Source organism: Salmo salar, chromosome ssa09, assembly GCF_905237065.1.
Source record: "Salmo salar chromosome ssa09, Ssal_v3.1, whole genome shotgun sequence".
Lineage (NCBI taxonomy): Eukaryota > Metazoa > Chordata > Actinopteri > Salmoniformes > Salmonidae > Salmo > Salmo salar.
The window spans coordinates 121828479-121846451 of record NC_059450.1 but is presented as its reverse complement, the minus strand read 5'-3'; the positions used below and the strand labels follow the sequence as shown (position 1 = coordinate 121846451).

General features: G+C 45.9%; 1 protein-coding gene across 2 annotated transcripts in view; it reads left to right on the top strand.

Annotated features, from left to right (window-relative positions):
* Positions 1-11515, top strand: part of LOC106612624 (numb-like protein) — a 76014-nt gene extending 64499 nt beyond the window's left edge. For both annotated transcript variants that reach the window (XM_014213963.2, XM_014213961.2), the window contains exons 4-9: positions 1294-1368; positions 3280-3420; positions 4115-4322; positions 5397-5660; positions 7518-7697; positions 8123-11515. In XM_014213963.2, coding sequence (XP_014069438.1) covers positions 1294-1368; positions 3280-3420; positions 4115-4322; positions 5397-5660; positions 7518-7697; positions 8123-9036 — 1782 coding nt within the window. In that variant the 3' untranslated portion in view covers positions 9037-11515. The remainder of the gene's footprint in view (positions 1-1293; positions 1369-3279; positions 3421-4114; positions 4323-5396; positions 5661-7517; positions 7698-8122) is intronic.
* The last annotated feature ends 6458 nt before the right edge of the window (positions 11516-17973 follow it).

Sequence of the window (17973 nt, the reverse complement as noted above, 5' to 3'; positions counted from 1 at the left end):
GAGGCTCCAGTGTGTTAGTAGAACAGGTCTGTGAACTCAGCCCCAGGACCGGCTGGATGAGGGGACTTTTTTTCTTCTCAGCTCTTGGCATTGCAGGGCTTGGTAATGATATGAGAGGGGGTCGCTGTATTTTAGATGTTTCTAAAACTGAATTGCTCTTTTTTATTTATTTTATTGTATTATTAGTGGATATTAGCCTAATTCTGCCCTGGTTCATTGTTTGTAGTTTTCCTCTGGACATGTAGGAGAATCTTACAGAACTCTGCATGCAGGGTTTGAATGGGGTGTTTGTCCCATTGGGTGAAATCTTGTGGACCCCACATCTCGCTGCCATAAAGTGCAATTGGTTCAATGACACAGTCAAATAGTTTTAGCCAAATCTGAATAGGTATTTAAATTTGAATTCTTTTTTTAATGGCGTATAATGCCCTGCCTTTCTCTCTTAGTTCATTCACTGCCTCATTTAGGTATCCAGTTGAGCTTATTTTGAACCTAAGTAATTGTAGTGTGTGCAGTACTCTGTATTTTGTACCAATTGAGAACTTTGGTCTAATTCCCTGAGATCTGGATCTTCTCTGGAAAATCAATATCTTTGTACTTTTGGGGTTTACTGCCAGGGCCCAGGTCTGACAGTACTGCTCTAGCAGGTCCAGGCTCAGCTGTAGGCCATGTGCTGTGGGTGACAGCAGGCACAGGCCATCTGCGAAGAGCAGGCATTTAACCTCTGAATTGTGGAGACTTAGACCAGGAGCTGAGGATTTGTCTAGAATAGTAGCCAATTCTTTTATGTAAATATTGAACAACGCAGGGCTGAGATTGCAACCCTGGCGAAGGCCTCGCCCATGGTTAAAGAATTATCTGATTTTCTTGCTAATTTTGATGCTGCACGTATTGCCAGTCAGATTTAGTTGTGTCATATGTTTTACCCCCTACACCACTTTCATTAACTTTGTAGAACAGTCTTGTATGGGTGGAAATATGATCAGTCATGCAATGTTTTCGTATAAATCCAATTTGGTTTTTACTCAAGACATTGTGCTTATTAAGGAAGTTTAGAACTCTTGCATTTATAATACTACAGAAAACCTCTCTCTCTCCCACCCTCTCCCTCTCCCTCCCTCCCTCCCTCCCTCCCTCCCTCCCTCCCTCCCTCCCTCCCTCCCTCCTCCCTCCCTCCCTCCCTCCCTCCCTCCCTCCCTCCCTCCCTCCCTCCCTCCCTCCCTCCCTCCCTCTCTCTCTCTCTCTCTCTCTCTCTCTCTCTCTCTCTCTCTCTCTCTCTCTGTCTCTCCACAGAGTGGGAAGAAGACAGTGAAAGCAGTTCTGTGGGTGTCGGCAGACGGTCTTAGAGTGGTGGATGACAAAACCAAGGTAAGAGTGTGCCTGCAGGGCTGTTAGCATAAACGTGTGTGCTAATCATACATACAAACAAACACAGTCTGCTTCCAGATGTAAACAGTGGCTAAACATGAACCAGTAGCCTGGAACCATAGATACCCCTGTTTGTGCTCTCTAGCTCTGTAAGTCCTGAGTTCGTATGACAGAGCAAGTGTACAGAACTTTGCAGTATATTTGAGGTTTAAAAAGGCTTCCGAAGTTTGTAATTTCCACTTTAAAATGTCAGACTTGATGTTCCCTTACGAAAAATGTATCAACCCCTAAAAAGATTTCCATTAATTATAATCCACATAATAATTACCATTTCCTGTTGCTGCAGGATAATTATTCTGCTGTAGCAAACTGCCTCAAATTAAGATCCTATGTCTGTAGTAGGAAACGTATGTTGGAAAGACAAAGAGAGAAAACTGCTCAGCAGGCGAGAAGCTGGCAGCCGCCCAGAAGCCTGAGCACTCCCCCTCTACCCTCCACCATCTCCCCTCTTCGGCGGCTACTCTCCCGCCTCTCCTTACCCATCCCGCAGGTCTCTCTCTACCCCAGCCCTTTCCCAGGTCACCTGCCATTCTCAGTCTGGCCTGAGATTGATGATGTCACCCTTCAGGCTCAGCGCAAAAGGGCCGCACCGCGTGCCTGTCCCGATGACTGTGTTTATCCTCGCAGGCCAGATTAGACTTACTTTAGGCCGGACTGCTGAGTTTTCACACTTGACATGTGTTAGTGATGGATGTCAAAGGGGGCTTTGGGTAGGGGAGGGAGACAGTACACACACACAGAGTGTTTCATTTTTATTTGACAAACACACACAGAAACACACACAGAAACACACACAGAAACATACGCACACACCTCAGGACAGGACTATCTGGCCGCTAGGGGCCCCTATTGCGAGTGCAATTACCCACCTTTCTTTTCAGGCCAGAGAAAAGAAGGGGTGGAGAGAAACAGTCACACTAAGCAGTCTTTTTTGTTTCCTGTGTGGCAGTAGACAAATGGACCCCCCCCATCCTCCCTCAGCACCCCCCCCCCCTCTTTCTTGTAATCCCATCTCCTGGTCCTCTCAAAGTCAATGTCAAAGAACACCACCGCCACAGAGAAGAAAGCCCCTTTCCCTCCACCTCCATATCTGACCCATGTGACATGACTCAGCACTGTGCCACCTTTCAGTTTTTCAGTGAAATGCCTCTGAGTGATCCTCCACCCCCACAACCCCACACCCCTCACCTCCATCCACCCATAGGCAACCCAGCACGCACGCATGGATACACACGCACGCACGCACGCACGCACGCACACACACACACACACACACATAACCAGACGTTCACTTCCCCCACCAGCCTCTCTTCATCTACTAATTGGCTCTGAATGAAAATACTGTTATTTATTCCTTGCCCACTTCATTCATTACCCTCTTCCTATTCCCCGATAGAAGAGTGGAAGGAAGTCCCTGGATGAGTGTGTGAGCCCCATTTCCCTTTCATCTCTTGTTTTCCACTCTGGTTCAAAGGGTGTCAGGGGCCACTAGTGGCGGGGGGTGGGGGAGGGGGGGGGGGTGGTAAGAGAAGGGGCCCCTTCCTCCCCCTATAGTCACTAGCCAAGACTCCTGAACGAACTTGATACAGATTCTGGAACAAGAGAAAAAGTGGTTCTCCATGTTTTAGAATATGTTTTGTAGAGCTGTAAACAAGATTTAGTACTTGAGAGTAACAAAGGTTGATTCTCGGGAGATTATCTTTCCTCACCAAATAATGACATTTGACATTACATTTTAGTAGGAGTGTTTTAATCACATGCATTATCTATAGGCTACCATGTAATGTGTGATGTTTCATTTATGACGTGGTCAAATCAGCCTTCTCTAACACGTCATCTCTTTGACTTTAGGACCTCATCGTAGACCAGACCATTGAGAAGGTGTCCTTCTGTGCGCCCGACCGCAATTATGACAAGGCTTTCTCCTACATCTGCCGTGACGGCACCACACGCCGCTGGATCTGCCACTGCTTCATGGCCCTGAAGGACTCGGTGAGGGGTGTGTGTGTGTGTGTGTGTGTGTGTGTGTGTGTGTGTGTGTGTGTGTGTGTGTCTGTCTGTCTGTCTGTGTGTGTGTGTGTGTGTGTGTGTGTGTGTGTGTGTGTGTGTGTGTGTGTGTCTGTGTGTGTGTGTGTGTCTGTCTGTCTGTGTGTGTGTGTGTCTGTCTGTGTCTGTGTGTGTGTGTGTGTGTCTGTCTGTCTGTCTGTGCTGTGCTGTCTGTCTGTCTGTCTGTCTGTCTGTGTGTCTGTGTCTGTGTGTGTGGGCCCAGGCCCAGCCACTAGATTAATCCAATCCCCGCATCGCTCGCCCAGAGATTAAGATTAGGATTACTCTAGGGTTATCTCTATCTCAATTGCTTCTTGGAGCGCTATCGACTGTGACCTCCTGGCACTCTGAGCCACATTTCCTCCAGGGTGATAACCACTTTTATAGCATAATGGAATGAAAACGGAGTGCCAAGTCATTCCTCACAGACATGGTTCTGGTTTGATAAAGCATTTTCCAGTAGGGAAATTGACTGGCTTTAGGCTACGTTCAGACTTGTCAATTGTGTATTTTTTTGTATTAGTGCCCATTCGCACATAACAGAGTTTTACAGACACGCAAACATGCATGCGCCCACGTACACAGACACACCAAAAGGGTGTTGAGGAGGGGTGTTGACCGGGTGTGTTGTGGTCACCAGGGCGAGCGTATGAGCCACGCCGTGGGCTGTGCCTTCGCCGCCTGTCTGGAGAGGAAGCAGCGGCGCGAGAAGGAGTGCGGCGTCACAGCCTCGTTCGACGCCAGCCGCACCTCCTTCGTGCGCGAGGGCTCGTTCCGCGTGACGTCGTCCAGCCAGCAGGGGGGCGAGCGCGATGACATCATGAAGCAGCTGCAAGACAAGAAGAAAGGTATGTCTCATCAGGAGATGAAGAGCAGCACAGACACACAGACAGAAACAGCTGTCACTCACATTCTAACATATCACTGGAAAGTTACTGGAAAGTCAAATGTGGCCTATGTTATAGAGCTAACAGGAACAGGATTCACTCACTGTTGATCGTCGTTGTTGTTCACCTCAATCACTCTGAAGTGTAACAACACATATACTGTATGTTGGCAGGTAGTAACCTTTATCAGTGTTATTGGCTGTAGTGGTTACTAGTTGTAGTCCAACATTAACCCTGGTCATTATAGTCCAACATTAACCCTGGTCATTATAGTCCAACATTAACCCTGGTCATTATAGTTCAACATTAACCCGGGTCATGGTAGTCCAACATTAACCCGGGTCATGGTAGTCCAACATTAACCCGGGTCATGGTAGTCCAACATTAACCCGGGTCATGGTAGTCCAACATTAACCCAGGTCATTATAGTCCAACATTAACCCAGGTCATTATAGTCCAACATTAACCCTGGTCATTATAGTCCAGCATTAACCCGGGTCATTATAGTCCAACATTAACCAAGGTCATTATAGTCCAACATTAACCCGGGTCATTATAGTCAAACATTAACCCTGGTCATTATAGTCCAACATTAACCCAGGTCATTTTAGTCAAACATTAACCCTGGTCATTATAGTCAAACATTAACCCTGGTCATTATAGTCAAACATTAACCCTGGTCATTATAGTCCAACATTAACCCTGATCATTATAGTCAAACATTAACCCTGGTCATTATAGTCCAGCATTAACCCTGGTCATTATAGTCCAACATTAACCCGGGTCATTATAGTCAAACATTAACCCTGGTCATTATAGTCCAACATTAACCCTGGTCATTATAGTCAAACATTAACCCTGGTCATTATAGTCCAACATTAACCCGGGTCATTATAGTCCAACATTAACCCAGGTCATTATAGTCCAACATTAACCCAGGTCATTATAGTCCAACATTAACCCAGGTCATGGTAGTCCAACATTAACCCTGGTCATTATAGTCCAACATTAACCATAGCAAATTGTACTCTCCAGAGCCCCCGTGTACCATCCCAGCCATCCCCCCTGGCACCTCCTCACCCCCTGAGGGCGCGGCCTCGCCTGTGGGGCAGGGGGTGGAGCACGCAATCCCGCGGCGCCACGCGCCCATTGAGCAGCTGGTGCGGCAGGGGTCCTTCCGGGGCTTCCCGGCCCTCAGCGGGAAGAACTCGCCGTTCAAGAGGCAGCTCTCGCTGCGCCTCAACGACCTGCCTTCCAACCTGCAGCGCAAGACCGCCGACTTCCAGAGCAAGAACCCAGGTTAGCCTCACCTCTTCATGTTAGCTTATCTAAGTCTCTGCATTCTACGATCTAGGACAAAGAGTGGTTAGCCTCACCTCTTCATGTTAGCTTATCTAAGTCTCTGCATTCTACGATCTAGGACAAAGAGTGGTTAGCCTCACCTCTTCATGTTAGCTTATCTAAGTCTCTGCATTCTACAATCTAGGACAAAGAGTGGTTAGCCTCACCAGTCTAGGACAACATAGTTCTGCAATGCCACCCTTCCATGTCAATCAGAGCCTGGAGTTTTCCTGTCTTCATGACCTGACCAAGGATAATTCCGGACTTTTTCCTGGTCAGATCATGGGTCAGGAAAAACTCTGAACCCTTATGACAAAGTATGGTGGTGTTTATAATTATTGGTATTTGACCAGGAACAAGTGAAGCCAGAGATTCATTGATCGGGGTCATAATAGCACTGAAGTTGATCATCAGTGTGTTATTAAAGCTGTGGCTGATTGCTGTGGCTGATTGCTGAGTCCATGTAATGGTTATTTTTAACAAGTATAATAATTAAGATTCCCAGCACAGCTTTGTTCCTGCTGTAGTGAGGTAGATTAAACCTCTCAGTTATGTTGATTATAGTTATTATAAGCAGACCTCAGCTTTTAATCAATACACATTTCACCTCTGATGGTTGCAGCACAATTGTACCTGACATCTATTTACATTCATGTATGTAGCAGTAGCAGTACTAGCGTTGTGTCCAGAGATTCTCTCTTTCGTATAGGATCTGTACCTATTTGAATCCCACGCATGCAAAGAAGACACGCACACACACACACGCACACACTTAGCTGGCAATAGAAGCCACACAAGCATGAACACACGCAAGCACAGGACACATGTACACACACCCACACACACAGTAGCAGCTAATTTCACTAGCTCCCCCCTCTCCAGTAGTCCGCCAGCTCTCTCAGTGAACAATGTGTCTATAAATAGTCTCCACTAGACCAGTCCCTCTACAGCCATAGATCCAGGGATTGTAGTACACACGAACACAGACACACACACACACACACATGCACACACAGTGATGTACACACTCACACACGCCTGCACGCACACAGGCATACACACACACACACATTTCACTACTACACAGAGAAACCCCACAGCTTCTCCCATCCTCTTTGAACCCTATGGGCCAATCAAATGTTCAGAAAGAGAGACCTTACAAGGCAGGCCTGACACACTGCTGTCTCCAGACAGAAAGACACTACATCTGCACCCGGAGTAGTTCTTCTAAGCAGGGTCATTCATTAGGCACCAAACAGAAGAAAACGGACTGAAACAGGGAGTGACTACTTAAACCTGTCCAATAATAAATGGCCATTTTCATTTTCCGTTGCAAAAGATTTTGCTATGGTGCGCCCTAATGAATAGGACCCAACGGAGAGACAGTGGAGCGGGAGGAATTACATCCACCACTGACCGCTCTGATTCTGATTGGCCCCACAACTCTCTCTGCTCTCCACAGGCTTAGCTCACTCTATCTGTCAGGTACAGGTCACTGATAGGGCAATTACACAAATGATGAGCTCTTTTTTATCTACTGGCTATAGAATCTCATGCATGAATAACAGATCTGGACCGGGTGTGTTACAGAGGAACTTTTATTTTCTTACTTTGAAGTCCAAAAGATGATGTAGACCTCATAGGACCATGGGAACAGATTACATTTCAATAAAGGGCTTAGAAATGTTTACATCCGGTGTCATGTACTTTAATCCTATATCATTATATAAGTGTATGTTTGGCCCGAGACTTTAATCTTGCCATCAAATCATCCAAAGGAAAGCCAATCCTCAAAATCCTTCTCCCCCTCCGTAGTCCCAGAGATGGATCTGTCTGTGTGTGGCGAGGCAGACAGCAGCATCAACGCTCTGTGCAGCCAGATCAACCATTCCTTCACCAGGCCCTCTGAGGAACTCTTCTCCAACCCCACCCCCAACGGCCTGCCAGCCTGCACGGTGCCCCCAGCCATCCCCCCTCCACCCGCTCCCCTGCAAGGTAACTCATTGACTACCTTATCATTCTCTCTCTATGAGCTCTAGTCTGGCTTAACATGTATTGTACAGCTTAACTCCAACTTTGCATTCGGAATTTGTTTATATTTGTAATGTTTCTTTGTATTTGTAATGTTTCTAATGCCGATTTGCTTCTAATGCTTGTAAGGCTGATTTGGCTGAAAAGTGTCAGTTATTTGTGTGTATCTCTGTGGTGTGCTATAGCGTAGGTCACTTTACAGCCGGCAATGCAGCTTTTCAAAGTCCCTTTCCCTGATGTGCGTTGAATTCCGGCCCTAATCAGAAAAGGCTGCTGAATAGGATGTGTGTGTGTCCTCTGTGCTTGTCATGGTAAAGCAGTAGAGAGATCCAGCAGCAGAGTTGATGTAACATGTGATTGACGTGTTGCTCTCTGCTTCTCTCCCACAGCCACGTCCTCCTGGATGCAGGCGGAGCCCCCGGTCCAGTCCCCTGTCCACAGTGGACACAGGAGGACGCCCTCCGAGGCTGAGCGCTGGCTGGAGGAGGTGGCCCAGGCCGTCAAGGCCCAGCAACAGACCCCCAACCTGCCCCCGCCACCCATCCAGCCCACCCCTGCCATTCCAGGGCCACCCATGTCAAACGCAGCTATGTCTGTGCCACCTATGTCTAACCCACTTATGTCTGGCCCACCTATGTCAGGTGTGCCCATAATGGGGGCATCCATGCCGGGGGCAACCATGCCAGGGGTACCTGGCTCCCTGCCCACTTCCATGCAGCCCTTTCCCTTGGCGTTTGATGCCACTCCTGCGCCCGTGGGCCTGTATAACCAGCCACCTCTGCAGCCAGCGTTTGTACCCATGCAGGCCTACATGCCTGCCCTGGCCAACAGCATGACGTACTCCAACGCCAGTGTGCCTGTGGTGGGCATCACGCCTTCGCAGATGGTGGCTAATGTCTTCTGCACGGCAGGCAGCTCTACCGGCGGGCCTTCCATGGGCATGGGCACAGGGCCCAAAATGGGCACGCTCACCGGCGGGCACCGCCACTCTTTCTCCGGCCTACCGGGCGGGTTCCCTATGCCACCCTTCGGAGCTCATCCCACCGTCAACGGCCTCCCCCACAACATTCCCACCTCCCCCGCCACCATCATGCAGAACGGCACCAGCAGCAACTGCGCCAGCAGCAATAGCAGCAGCTGGCCACCGGAGGGCGCACAGCAGGCCAACCCGCCCCCAGCCAATGCCCAGGAGGTTGATCGCTTCGAGGCAAAGTGGGCCGCGCTGGAGACCAAATTGCAACCCAAGGCGGCGCCCAACCCTTTCTCCAATGACTTGCAAAAGACCTTTGAGATCGAACTTTAACTCTGTATTAAGCCAGGTCGGCCCACTGCATAGACTATGATGATGCAGACACCCAACAACAATGAACCACTCCACTCCCCCCCTCCAGCCCCCTGCCCCTAAATGCTGTCGCTCCCCCTCTTCTTGATTTTCTCCTCCTCTGTTGAGACCCCAGGATGTAAATTGGGTCTGAATGCAGGGGGGACATGATGACTGTGTATGGGGTTCCTCGCGATGCATTCCCTGGGATTTCTAGCAATCATGTTCTGAGTGGGGATCTGTGGAGGGGCCAGAGAATATGGATACATCAAATGACACTGAGATGAGACACTGAGAGAGATTGTCGATGTTACCCAAGCACAGCAAAGGCCCTGGTTGACTAGCCAATGACACAACTCGATGGTAGAGACCCCAAAGGAGGCGTCGACCAATAAGAGTGACAGACAGTTTGATTGCCAAAAGGGTTATATTTATGATTTTTACTTAGCGTTTAACCGTTATAGTTTTACATTGTTGTTTCTCCCTGTATTTATTTTTGTGGAACTGGAAAGAGGAGGAAAATAACTAGCAGCTGTAAGTGTGTCAGCAGAGGGAGCAAAGAGAGGGAGTGAGTCATGAAACGAGAGGTTGGAAACGAGTGTAAATAGCATGCTTTTTTCACCCTCTATTTATTACCAATCCATGTATAACCGCCAATTTGCTATTCAACCCAAATGAGTCACTGTTAGCTAAATCACCATGGTGACCTCACCCCTCTGTCCCAGTGCCACTCCACCTGCAGGGCAGATACACTAGAACCCTAGAACATTCTGGAAAGGGTCCAAATAGTGCGCCACATTCCAAGTTGGTTGGTTGATTTGCATTATGTTCTAAAACATGGTAGTAGTCACCCACGTACGAGTGTAGTCACTCAACACTATGAGAATCTATTTGGAAGTGTTGAGCCTAAGATTTAAGAGATGAGGGATGGGAGAGCTTGTGCACTTCGTAAGATAAAGAGGGTAAGTTTGGGGTGAGTTATGATGCTGTTTTGTCACTGGGGCTGCGTTTGAAATGGCACCCTATTCCCGTATAGGGACTTGGGCAAAAGTAGTGCCTCCCAATAGGCACAGACGTCAATTCAACGTCTATTCCACGATGGTTCAACGCAATTTCATAGAAATGACGTATATACAACGTTGATTCAATCGGTGTGTGCCCAGTGGGCTGGATCAAGCTGCACTTCTGACATAATGGGACTACAGTCAGTTTGTAGAGGCTTCTGGATCCAGGCTCTTGTCCTGAGGCCATTGTGACGGGCAGAAGTTATGGCACCTCCTGTGTGTGTTCTACCAGGCTGAGTAAAGATGGCTAGAGGAAGTGATGAGTCATTTACCACTTTAAACAGACAAAGGAAGGCATCCATCTTTGAAGAGGGCAAACAAAGACATGAAAGTGATACGGATAGTCGGGAGGCAGAGAGAAAGAAAAGGAGAAGGTGAAAGATAGACGGAGAGAACGAGGGCATGTGAGAATGAGCTTGAGGATGTGGACTATTGAAAGGCTGTGATGAACTGAGAAAAGATGAAAGAAGAAAGGGGTGGATTAATCAAATACCATACAGGCAACGGTATGTTAAACAGACTGGTTGTTTCATTCCTTTAAACTCCTTTCACTGCTCCCAAACAAAGGCACTTCTGTTAGAATTATAGTCACCATGCATTTAGCGCTCCTTAGAAACAATACTTTACTGTTTGATCGTAATCTCAAAAGAGGCAAGCATTTCCTTCCGTGACTTTAGTTTAAACACACAAAGACAATAAATATGCAGTATACTATAGCTACAACCCCATATTGGAATTTTAGCCCACTTGGCAGGACTTCCATTGGCAGGTCAAGGCGGGGCAAACGCATGTGCTTAGATGGGATGCTTTATGCTATTTGCCATTATACTGCTTTATGTACGATCCTGCCCCAGACAACATGAGTGTCTGGGAGTGAGACGGAGTGGGACCCAGGGGACCAGTGTTATTGAATGGACATCACGACTAGACAAACAGGCTCCATCCATCCCGCTCTCCTGGTCATTAACTCCTTAGGACTCGGCCAATCAGGCTTTGTCAGTTTTACATGCGGCACAATACTGGCTGACATCCATTCGCTTTCGCAAAGATATAAATCACCAGTGAGGGGCCCATGTTTTTGCTCATTTAGACAAATTGATTTTCGAAATGAATTCTCTCCTCGTCTTTTAAGAGAAAAAACATAGTCATTCATGAAATTGCTGTTTTTATTTCGTTAAATTCCCGTTATTTATACGCCCTCTAAATTAAAATGTAGGTTAATGACGTTCAGAATAAGAAACTAAATGACCTCATAAACTTGATTGTAAACCATAGTGTAGTAATAACAAACCAGTGGAGTTTATTTTTATTCTTTATTTACAGAATTTTGTATTTAAACCTACATATTTGTATTGTAATTACATTGTACAAAGATAAATAAATAATATAATAATAAACTTGTGTTGGTGTCTGTGTTTTTTGCATTCTGTACCATGCTCTCCCTCCCTTTCTCCCAATGCAGGTCATGTACCTGTCTTATCCCCACCAATCATAAGAACTTTATCTTCACCAGATCAATAGATCAAATGTATCTGCACCCTGTGCCAACGGTGATGCATGTACCATTGGCATAAAAAAACACTCATGTAAACTGTCTACTTCTAAAGATGGTCAACAGTTGAACAGCACCAGTGATTACATGCAGTAAATTATCCCCGTAGCTGTATCTCAAACCTACTGAAGGCCCTGAAAGTCATGGAGTAAAGCGTTGAAGAATTCTCTCTTACTGAACGCCTTGACTACGCTTGCCGACTCTACCGCTGTTCACAGGACTCGTAGAGCAGCCCGAGCAGCCTTCTCCAGTGTCTTGACAAAAGCTCAGGCCACTAATGCGACCAGACAAGGCCCCTTTTCTTCCCCAAGGGCCATAAAAAAGAGGACAGCCACAGAACACTTGAGTCATTTTAGTACTAACTCTCTCGTCATTGTCTTTCCGCTACTGCTCACTGCAGCGCTGAGGAAGAATCTGGACAACAAGAAACACAACAAAGACACAGTCAGAGAGAGACAGAACGAGGACAGGCCCCACTACTACAGAACAGTGCAAGGGAAATGGGTTGCCATGGACACAGCAGTGAAAGGGTAATTTATAAACACCCCAAAACTGCCAGAGTAGGCAGAAAAAGCATGATACATATATAAATTAAACTGCCATAAGGAAAGAATGTTTCTAGAAATAATAAAGCAGACTAATGTGCTCACATGTAGGCCAAATCCTAGTGGTGTCTGTCTGGCCTGAGGAGAAGCTGTCATCTAAGACTTCTCACTGTTTCTATTATGGACATGCTGAACTGCAGGGCCTATATTCATAAAGCGTCTCAGAGTAGGAGTGCTGATCTAGCATCAGTTTTGCATTTAAATCATTATGAATCAGATTACATAGACAGGGGGGACCTGATCCTAGATCAGCACTCCGACCCTGAGATACTTTATGACTACGGGCCCAGGTGTTTGAAAATTAATTCCTGCAATTTATGAGATGGGTGCATAATCCCCTAAAGTCATTCATTAAAACAAACCCCTAAACAATAAAAACCAGTGCAATTTTATGCAATCGTTTTGATCTGCTTTCCATCTGGTGCGTCACACAGTGCAGTGAGTGTGTGATGGCAGTATGTGATAGAAGAATCAGAATCAGTAATCGTGTTTGTGTAATAGCTCTTACCCAGAAAGTGAAATGAGCAGATAATACTTTCACTGCAATTTTTTCTAGTGTTTTTAGGATTGGTGCATGGATACTGTGGCACGTCTGTTTCCAGATCACATCTGTTAAAAGTTGCTTTACCACCGTTAGAATAATGTTGGTAATTGCTATGGATGTGAAATGTAAGCGCTCGCACGTGACCTTTAAAGTCCTTGAGGTAGAGAGGGGTGATTAAGTAGATTCATTACATACGTTTAGACATTGATCAGTTCAGAGTCCATTGTTCTCACACATACAGTCATTCAACAAGGTCATTTGAACATATGAATGATGTATTTTAACATTTATTATGTTGCTTAAAGAATCCTTTATCTTCAGTATAAAAATGGTGGTTTGAAGTCCCCAAGCAACCTCAAAAGTCCCCAAGCAACCTCAAATGTCAAAACACACACAGACACATATGTAAACGAACGCAACGCAATCATTCTTACACACACACACACACACACACACACACAAAGCTTCCACCCTTCTAGAAGGTTGGTTGATATTGTTGCCTATGAGGCCTGACTGGTTAGATACTCAGTGCTTTTTCCTCACCCCCTCCAACTCTTTTCCCCACCATTGTGCCCAAACCTGGAGCTCTGACTGGAGCCTTGGCACTGCCCAACCGCACTGGCGCCATTTCATCCCTTGCCAGCTCCTACCGACCCCTGCCAGCAGCTGTCATTCATAAATACCAAGCCTGATAGCTGTTAGGGTGTCCCAGGGAGGACATGATGTCCACATAGACCACCCATAGACCAATATGGGTAGTCTACAGTATGTGGAACTGACAATATGCATACAACTAACCTATATGTACCTGTCCCAACAGGGGACTATCGATTATGACCATCATTGGGAATAAAATAGACCTCCATAGTTGGAACAGATGCCGACTACATTTGAAACGTAATGCTTAGATTGTTCCACCACCTTCATTGCTGTCTGAATCTGTGTACCCAACAGATGCAAGACGTTATGCAATTGTTCAAAGCTCGTGTACATTATGTGATGCAGTAAGGGTCATCACTAGTGTGTTTAATCTGCAGTCTGCCATCCTGATCTCATGCTGCCTGCTTCTACATGGGATTCATGTATTACAGTAAGCCAACATGGATAAACAGTTGGCATGTACATCATCATTCAGTCATCATTCGAAACAGACAAGATTAAATTTAGTTAACCATTGCTGTCAAAACGTACTATGGTTCAATGATATCAGTAGATATCTAGGCCATAGTGGCTCGGCAGCCTGCTTCAAGAAATCACTGTCCAATCACTGTCACTTTGTCAGCCACTGCAGGCAGAGAATGACATTGCTGTTGATGTACCTCCACCTAGTGGTGAGAAAGGATTATTGCGCATTACACAACTGATCCATTTTGCATTAGTCATTGTAAGAGCGTCATCTAACATAGGAATCTCTTTTGTCCAATATCCTTCAGCAGGTTAACTCTGTCTTATGTCCACACTTATAGTCCCATTGATAACATGAAGTAGTTGGAGTAGGAATCGTTGCGGTGTGTGTGTTTGGTTGTGTGTATGACCACTCTACGCATTTCATTTTCCCGTCATTATATAATATTTTAATTTTTTTACATTTACGTCATTTATCCAGAGCGATTTACAGATTGGTGCATTCACCTTATGATATCCAGTGGAACAACCACTTTACAATAGTACATCTATATCTTTTTTTTTATATTTGTTTTTTTATTTTTTTGGCGGGGGGGGTTAGAAGGATTACTTTATCCTATCCCAGGTATTCCTTAAAGAGGTGGGGTTTCAGGTGTCTCCGGAAGGTGGTGATTTACTCCGCTGTCCTGGCGTCGTGAGGGAGCTTGTTCCACCATTGGGGTGCCAGAGCAGCGAACAGTTTTGACTGGGCTGAGCGGGAACTGTGCTTCCGCAGAGGTAGGGGGGGCAGCAGGCCAGAGGTGGATGAACGCAGTGCCCTTCTTTGGGTGTAGGGACTGATCAGAGCCTGAAGGTACGGAGGTGCCGTTCCCCTCACAGCTCCGTAGGCAAGCACCATGGTCTTGTAGCATATAATATAGGCCCCATCACCTCTCCATTTGGCTCCAGAACTCACACATCACAATGGGCCGCACTGGCAATGTGCTACTTCATACATTTAAGAGTCGGGTGGTGCTCTGGGGGCATGTGAAATGTGAAAAGATCTGATGTGATTCGTGAAAAAAATAGCAGAATCAGCTGCCTGTGTAAACGCAGCCTTAGATCCCTGCTATCCTGCTCACTGAACCCTCCTACTAATCACAATGCCACTAATGGATTAGTAGAACAGAACCATACATCAAGATCAATGTAACCTTCATGCTGATTCAGGTTAATTTAATCCAGTATTTTATCTTAATCCAGAGTCTTTTAGACCATAATGGATATACAGTAGGTGATCAGGTGCTGTACTTCTAACCTTCCTCTGCCTACATTATGCTACAGTCAGTCAATTCAGGAAGTGATTTGAATTTACATTTCTAAAATGTAAACAACTTTGATATACAGTAGGTTCTCCATTTTGGTTTATTGAGAAGCCATTGGAAATATAAATCCTTTATTCAATTATTGAATATGGAATTTCCTTTCTGAACTGGCTGACTTCGATTCCAATTGACCCCAACCCTGCTACAATGCTAAACCTATGAGACAGTTATTGTAATAATATACCTAGTTGTAAACTACTTCATATTCCTAATCAATCTATAGCACATTTCCTGTTTATGGCTCGGCTTTACATGGGAATTGAGGGTAAGAATGTGTTCCTTCTGTAACGGAGGCATGTTTTCCACGAGGGGGATGAAACTCCTCATGGCCAAATCAAGATAAGAGTATTAGTGCGACCCATAACAATATAGCTAGCTACAGTACAGCATCTCTGCAGGGATGGGGGATGGAGAGAGAGAGAGAGAGGTGAATGTATGACAGATGAGTGAGTGAAAAAAAAAGAGTGTAGAAAGTGGGGACAAGGAGAGAGAAGAGCGAAAGAGGGACAGACAGACGTAAGAAAGAAAGAAAGAAAGAATGTCTCTGAGCCCACAAAGCGGGAAGGAGATAGCTCCACAATGAAATAGGGTGCAGGCCAGGCAGCAGGCTGTTAGCCAGCCTGCCAGCTTAGTGGAGTCTGCCACTAGCCACTAGCACAGTGAGCGTAGTCAGCTCAGCTTTCCCCATTGAGACCGTGTCTGTGCCTCGATCTAGGTTGGGCAAAATTAAAAATGCCGGTGTTCGCTTTAGCAATCTCACTAGTATAAAGACCTCCTCCATTCCTGCCATTATTGAAAGAGATTGTGATACCTCACATCTCAAAATTGGGTTACTTAATGTTAGATCCCTCACTTCCAAGGCAGTTATAGTCAATGAACTAATCACTGATAATAATCTTGATGTGATTGGCCCGACTGAAACATGGCTTAAGCCTGATGAATTTACTGTGTTAAATGAGGCCTCACCCCCTGGTTACATTAGTGACCATACCCCCCGTGCATCCGGCAAAGGCGGAGGTGTTGCTAACATTTACGATAGCAAATTTCAATTTACAAAAAAAAAACAACAATGACGTTTTCGTCTTTTGAGCTTCTAGTCATGAAATCTATGCAGCCTACTCACTCACTTTTTATAGCTACTGTTTATAGGCCTCCTGGGCCATATGCAGTGTTCCTCACTGAGTTCCCTGAATTCCTATCGGATCTTGTAGTCATAGCAGATAATATTCAAATTTTTGGTGCGCTTTGAAGATGCAAAATATTTTTTCTTGTGAAACAAACACAAAAAAACTTGAGCGTGCAAAACTATTCACCCCCCCAAGGTCAAAACTTTGTAGAGCCACCTTTTGCAGCAGTTACAGCTGCAAGTCTCTTTGGGTAAGTCTCTATAAGCTTGGCAAATCTAGCCACTGGGATTTTTGCCCATTCTTCAAGGCAAAATTTCTCTAGCTCCTTCAAGTTGGATGGGTTCCGCTGGTGTACAGCAATCTTTAAGTCATACCACAGATTCTCAATTGGATTGAGGTCTGGGCTTTGACTAAGCCATTCAAATGTTTCCCCTTAAACCACTCGAGTGTTGCTTTAGCAGTATGCTTAGGGTCATTGTCCTGCTGGAAGGTGAACCTCCGTCCCAGTCTCAAATCTCTGGAAGACTGAAACAGGTTTCCCTCAAGAATTTCCCTGTATTTAGCGCCATCCATCATTCCTTCTATTCTGACCAGCTTCTCAGTCCCTGCCGATGAAAAACAGCCCCACAGCCTGATGCTGCCACTACCATGCTTCACTGTGGGGATGGTGTTCTCGGGGTGATGAGAGGTGTTGGGTTTGCGCCAGACATAGCGTTTTCCTTGATGGCAAAAAAACTCAATTTTAGTCTTATCTGACTAGAACACCTTCTTCCATATGTTTGGGGAGTCTCCCACATGCCTTTTGGCGAACACCAAATGTGTTTGCTTATTTTTTTCTTTAAGCAATGGCTTTTTTCTGGCCACTCTTCCGTAAAGCCCAGCTCTGTGGAGTGTACGGCTTAAAGTGGTCCTATGGACAGATACTCCAATCTCCGCTGTAGAGCTTTGCAGCTCCTTTAGGGTTATCAACAACAACAAAAAGCCCTTTTTATAAAGCCCTTCTTACATCAGCTGATATCTCAAAGTGCTGTACAGAAACCCAGCCTAAATCCCCAAACAGCAAGCAATGCAGGTGTAGAAGCACGGTGGCTAGGAAAAACAGGCTATGAAGGGTGGCCAGGCCTCTTCTGGCTGTGCCGGGTGGAGATTATAACAGAACATGGCCAAGATGTTCAAATGTTCATAGATGGCCAGCAGGGTTAAATAATAATAATCACAGTGGTTGTCGAGGGTGCAACAGGTCAGCACCTCAGGAGTAAATGTCAGTTGGCTTTTCGTAGCAGATCATTGAGAGTATCTCTACCACTCCTGCTGTCTCTATAAAGTTGAAAACAGCAGGTCTGGGACAGGTAGCACGTCCGGTGAACAGGTCAGGGTTCCATAGCTGCAGGCAGAACATTTGAAACTGGAGCAGCAGCACGGCCAGGTGGACTGGGGACAGCAAGAAGTCATCAGGCCAGGTAGTTCTGAGGCATGGTCCTAGGGCTCAGGTCCTCTGAGAGAGAGAAATAAAGAAAGAGAATTAGAGAGAGCATACT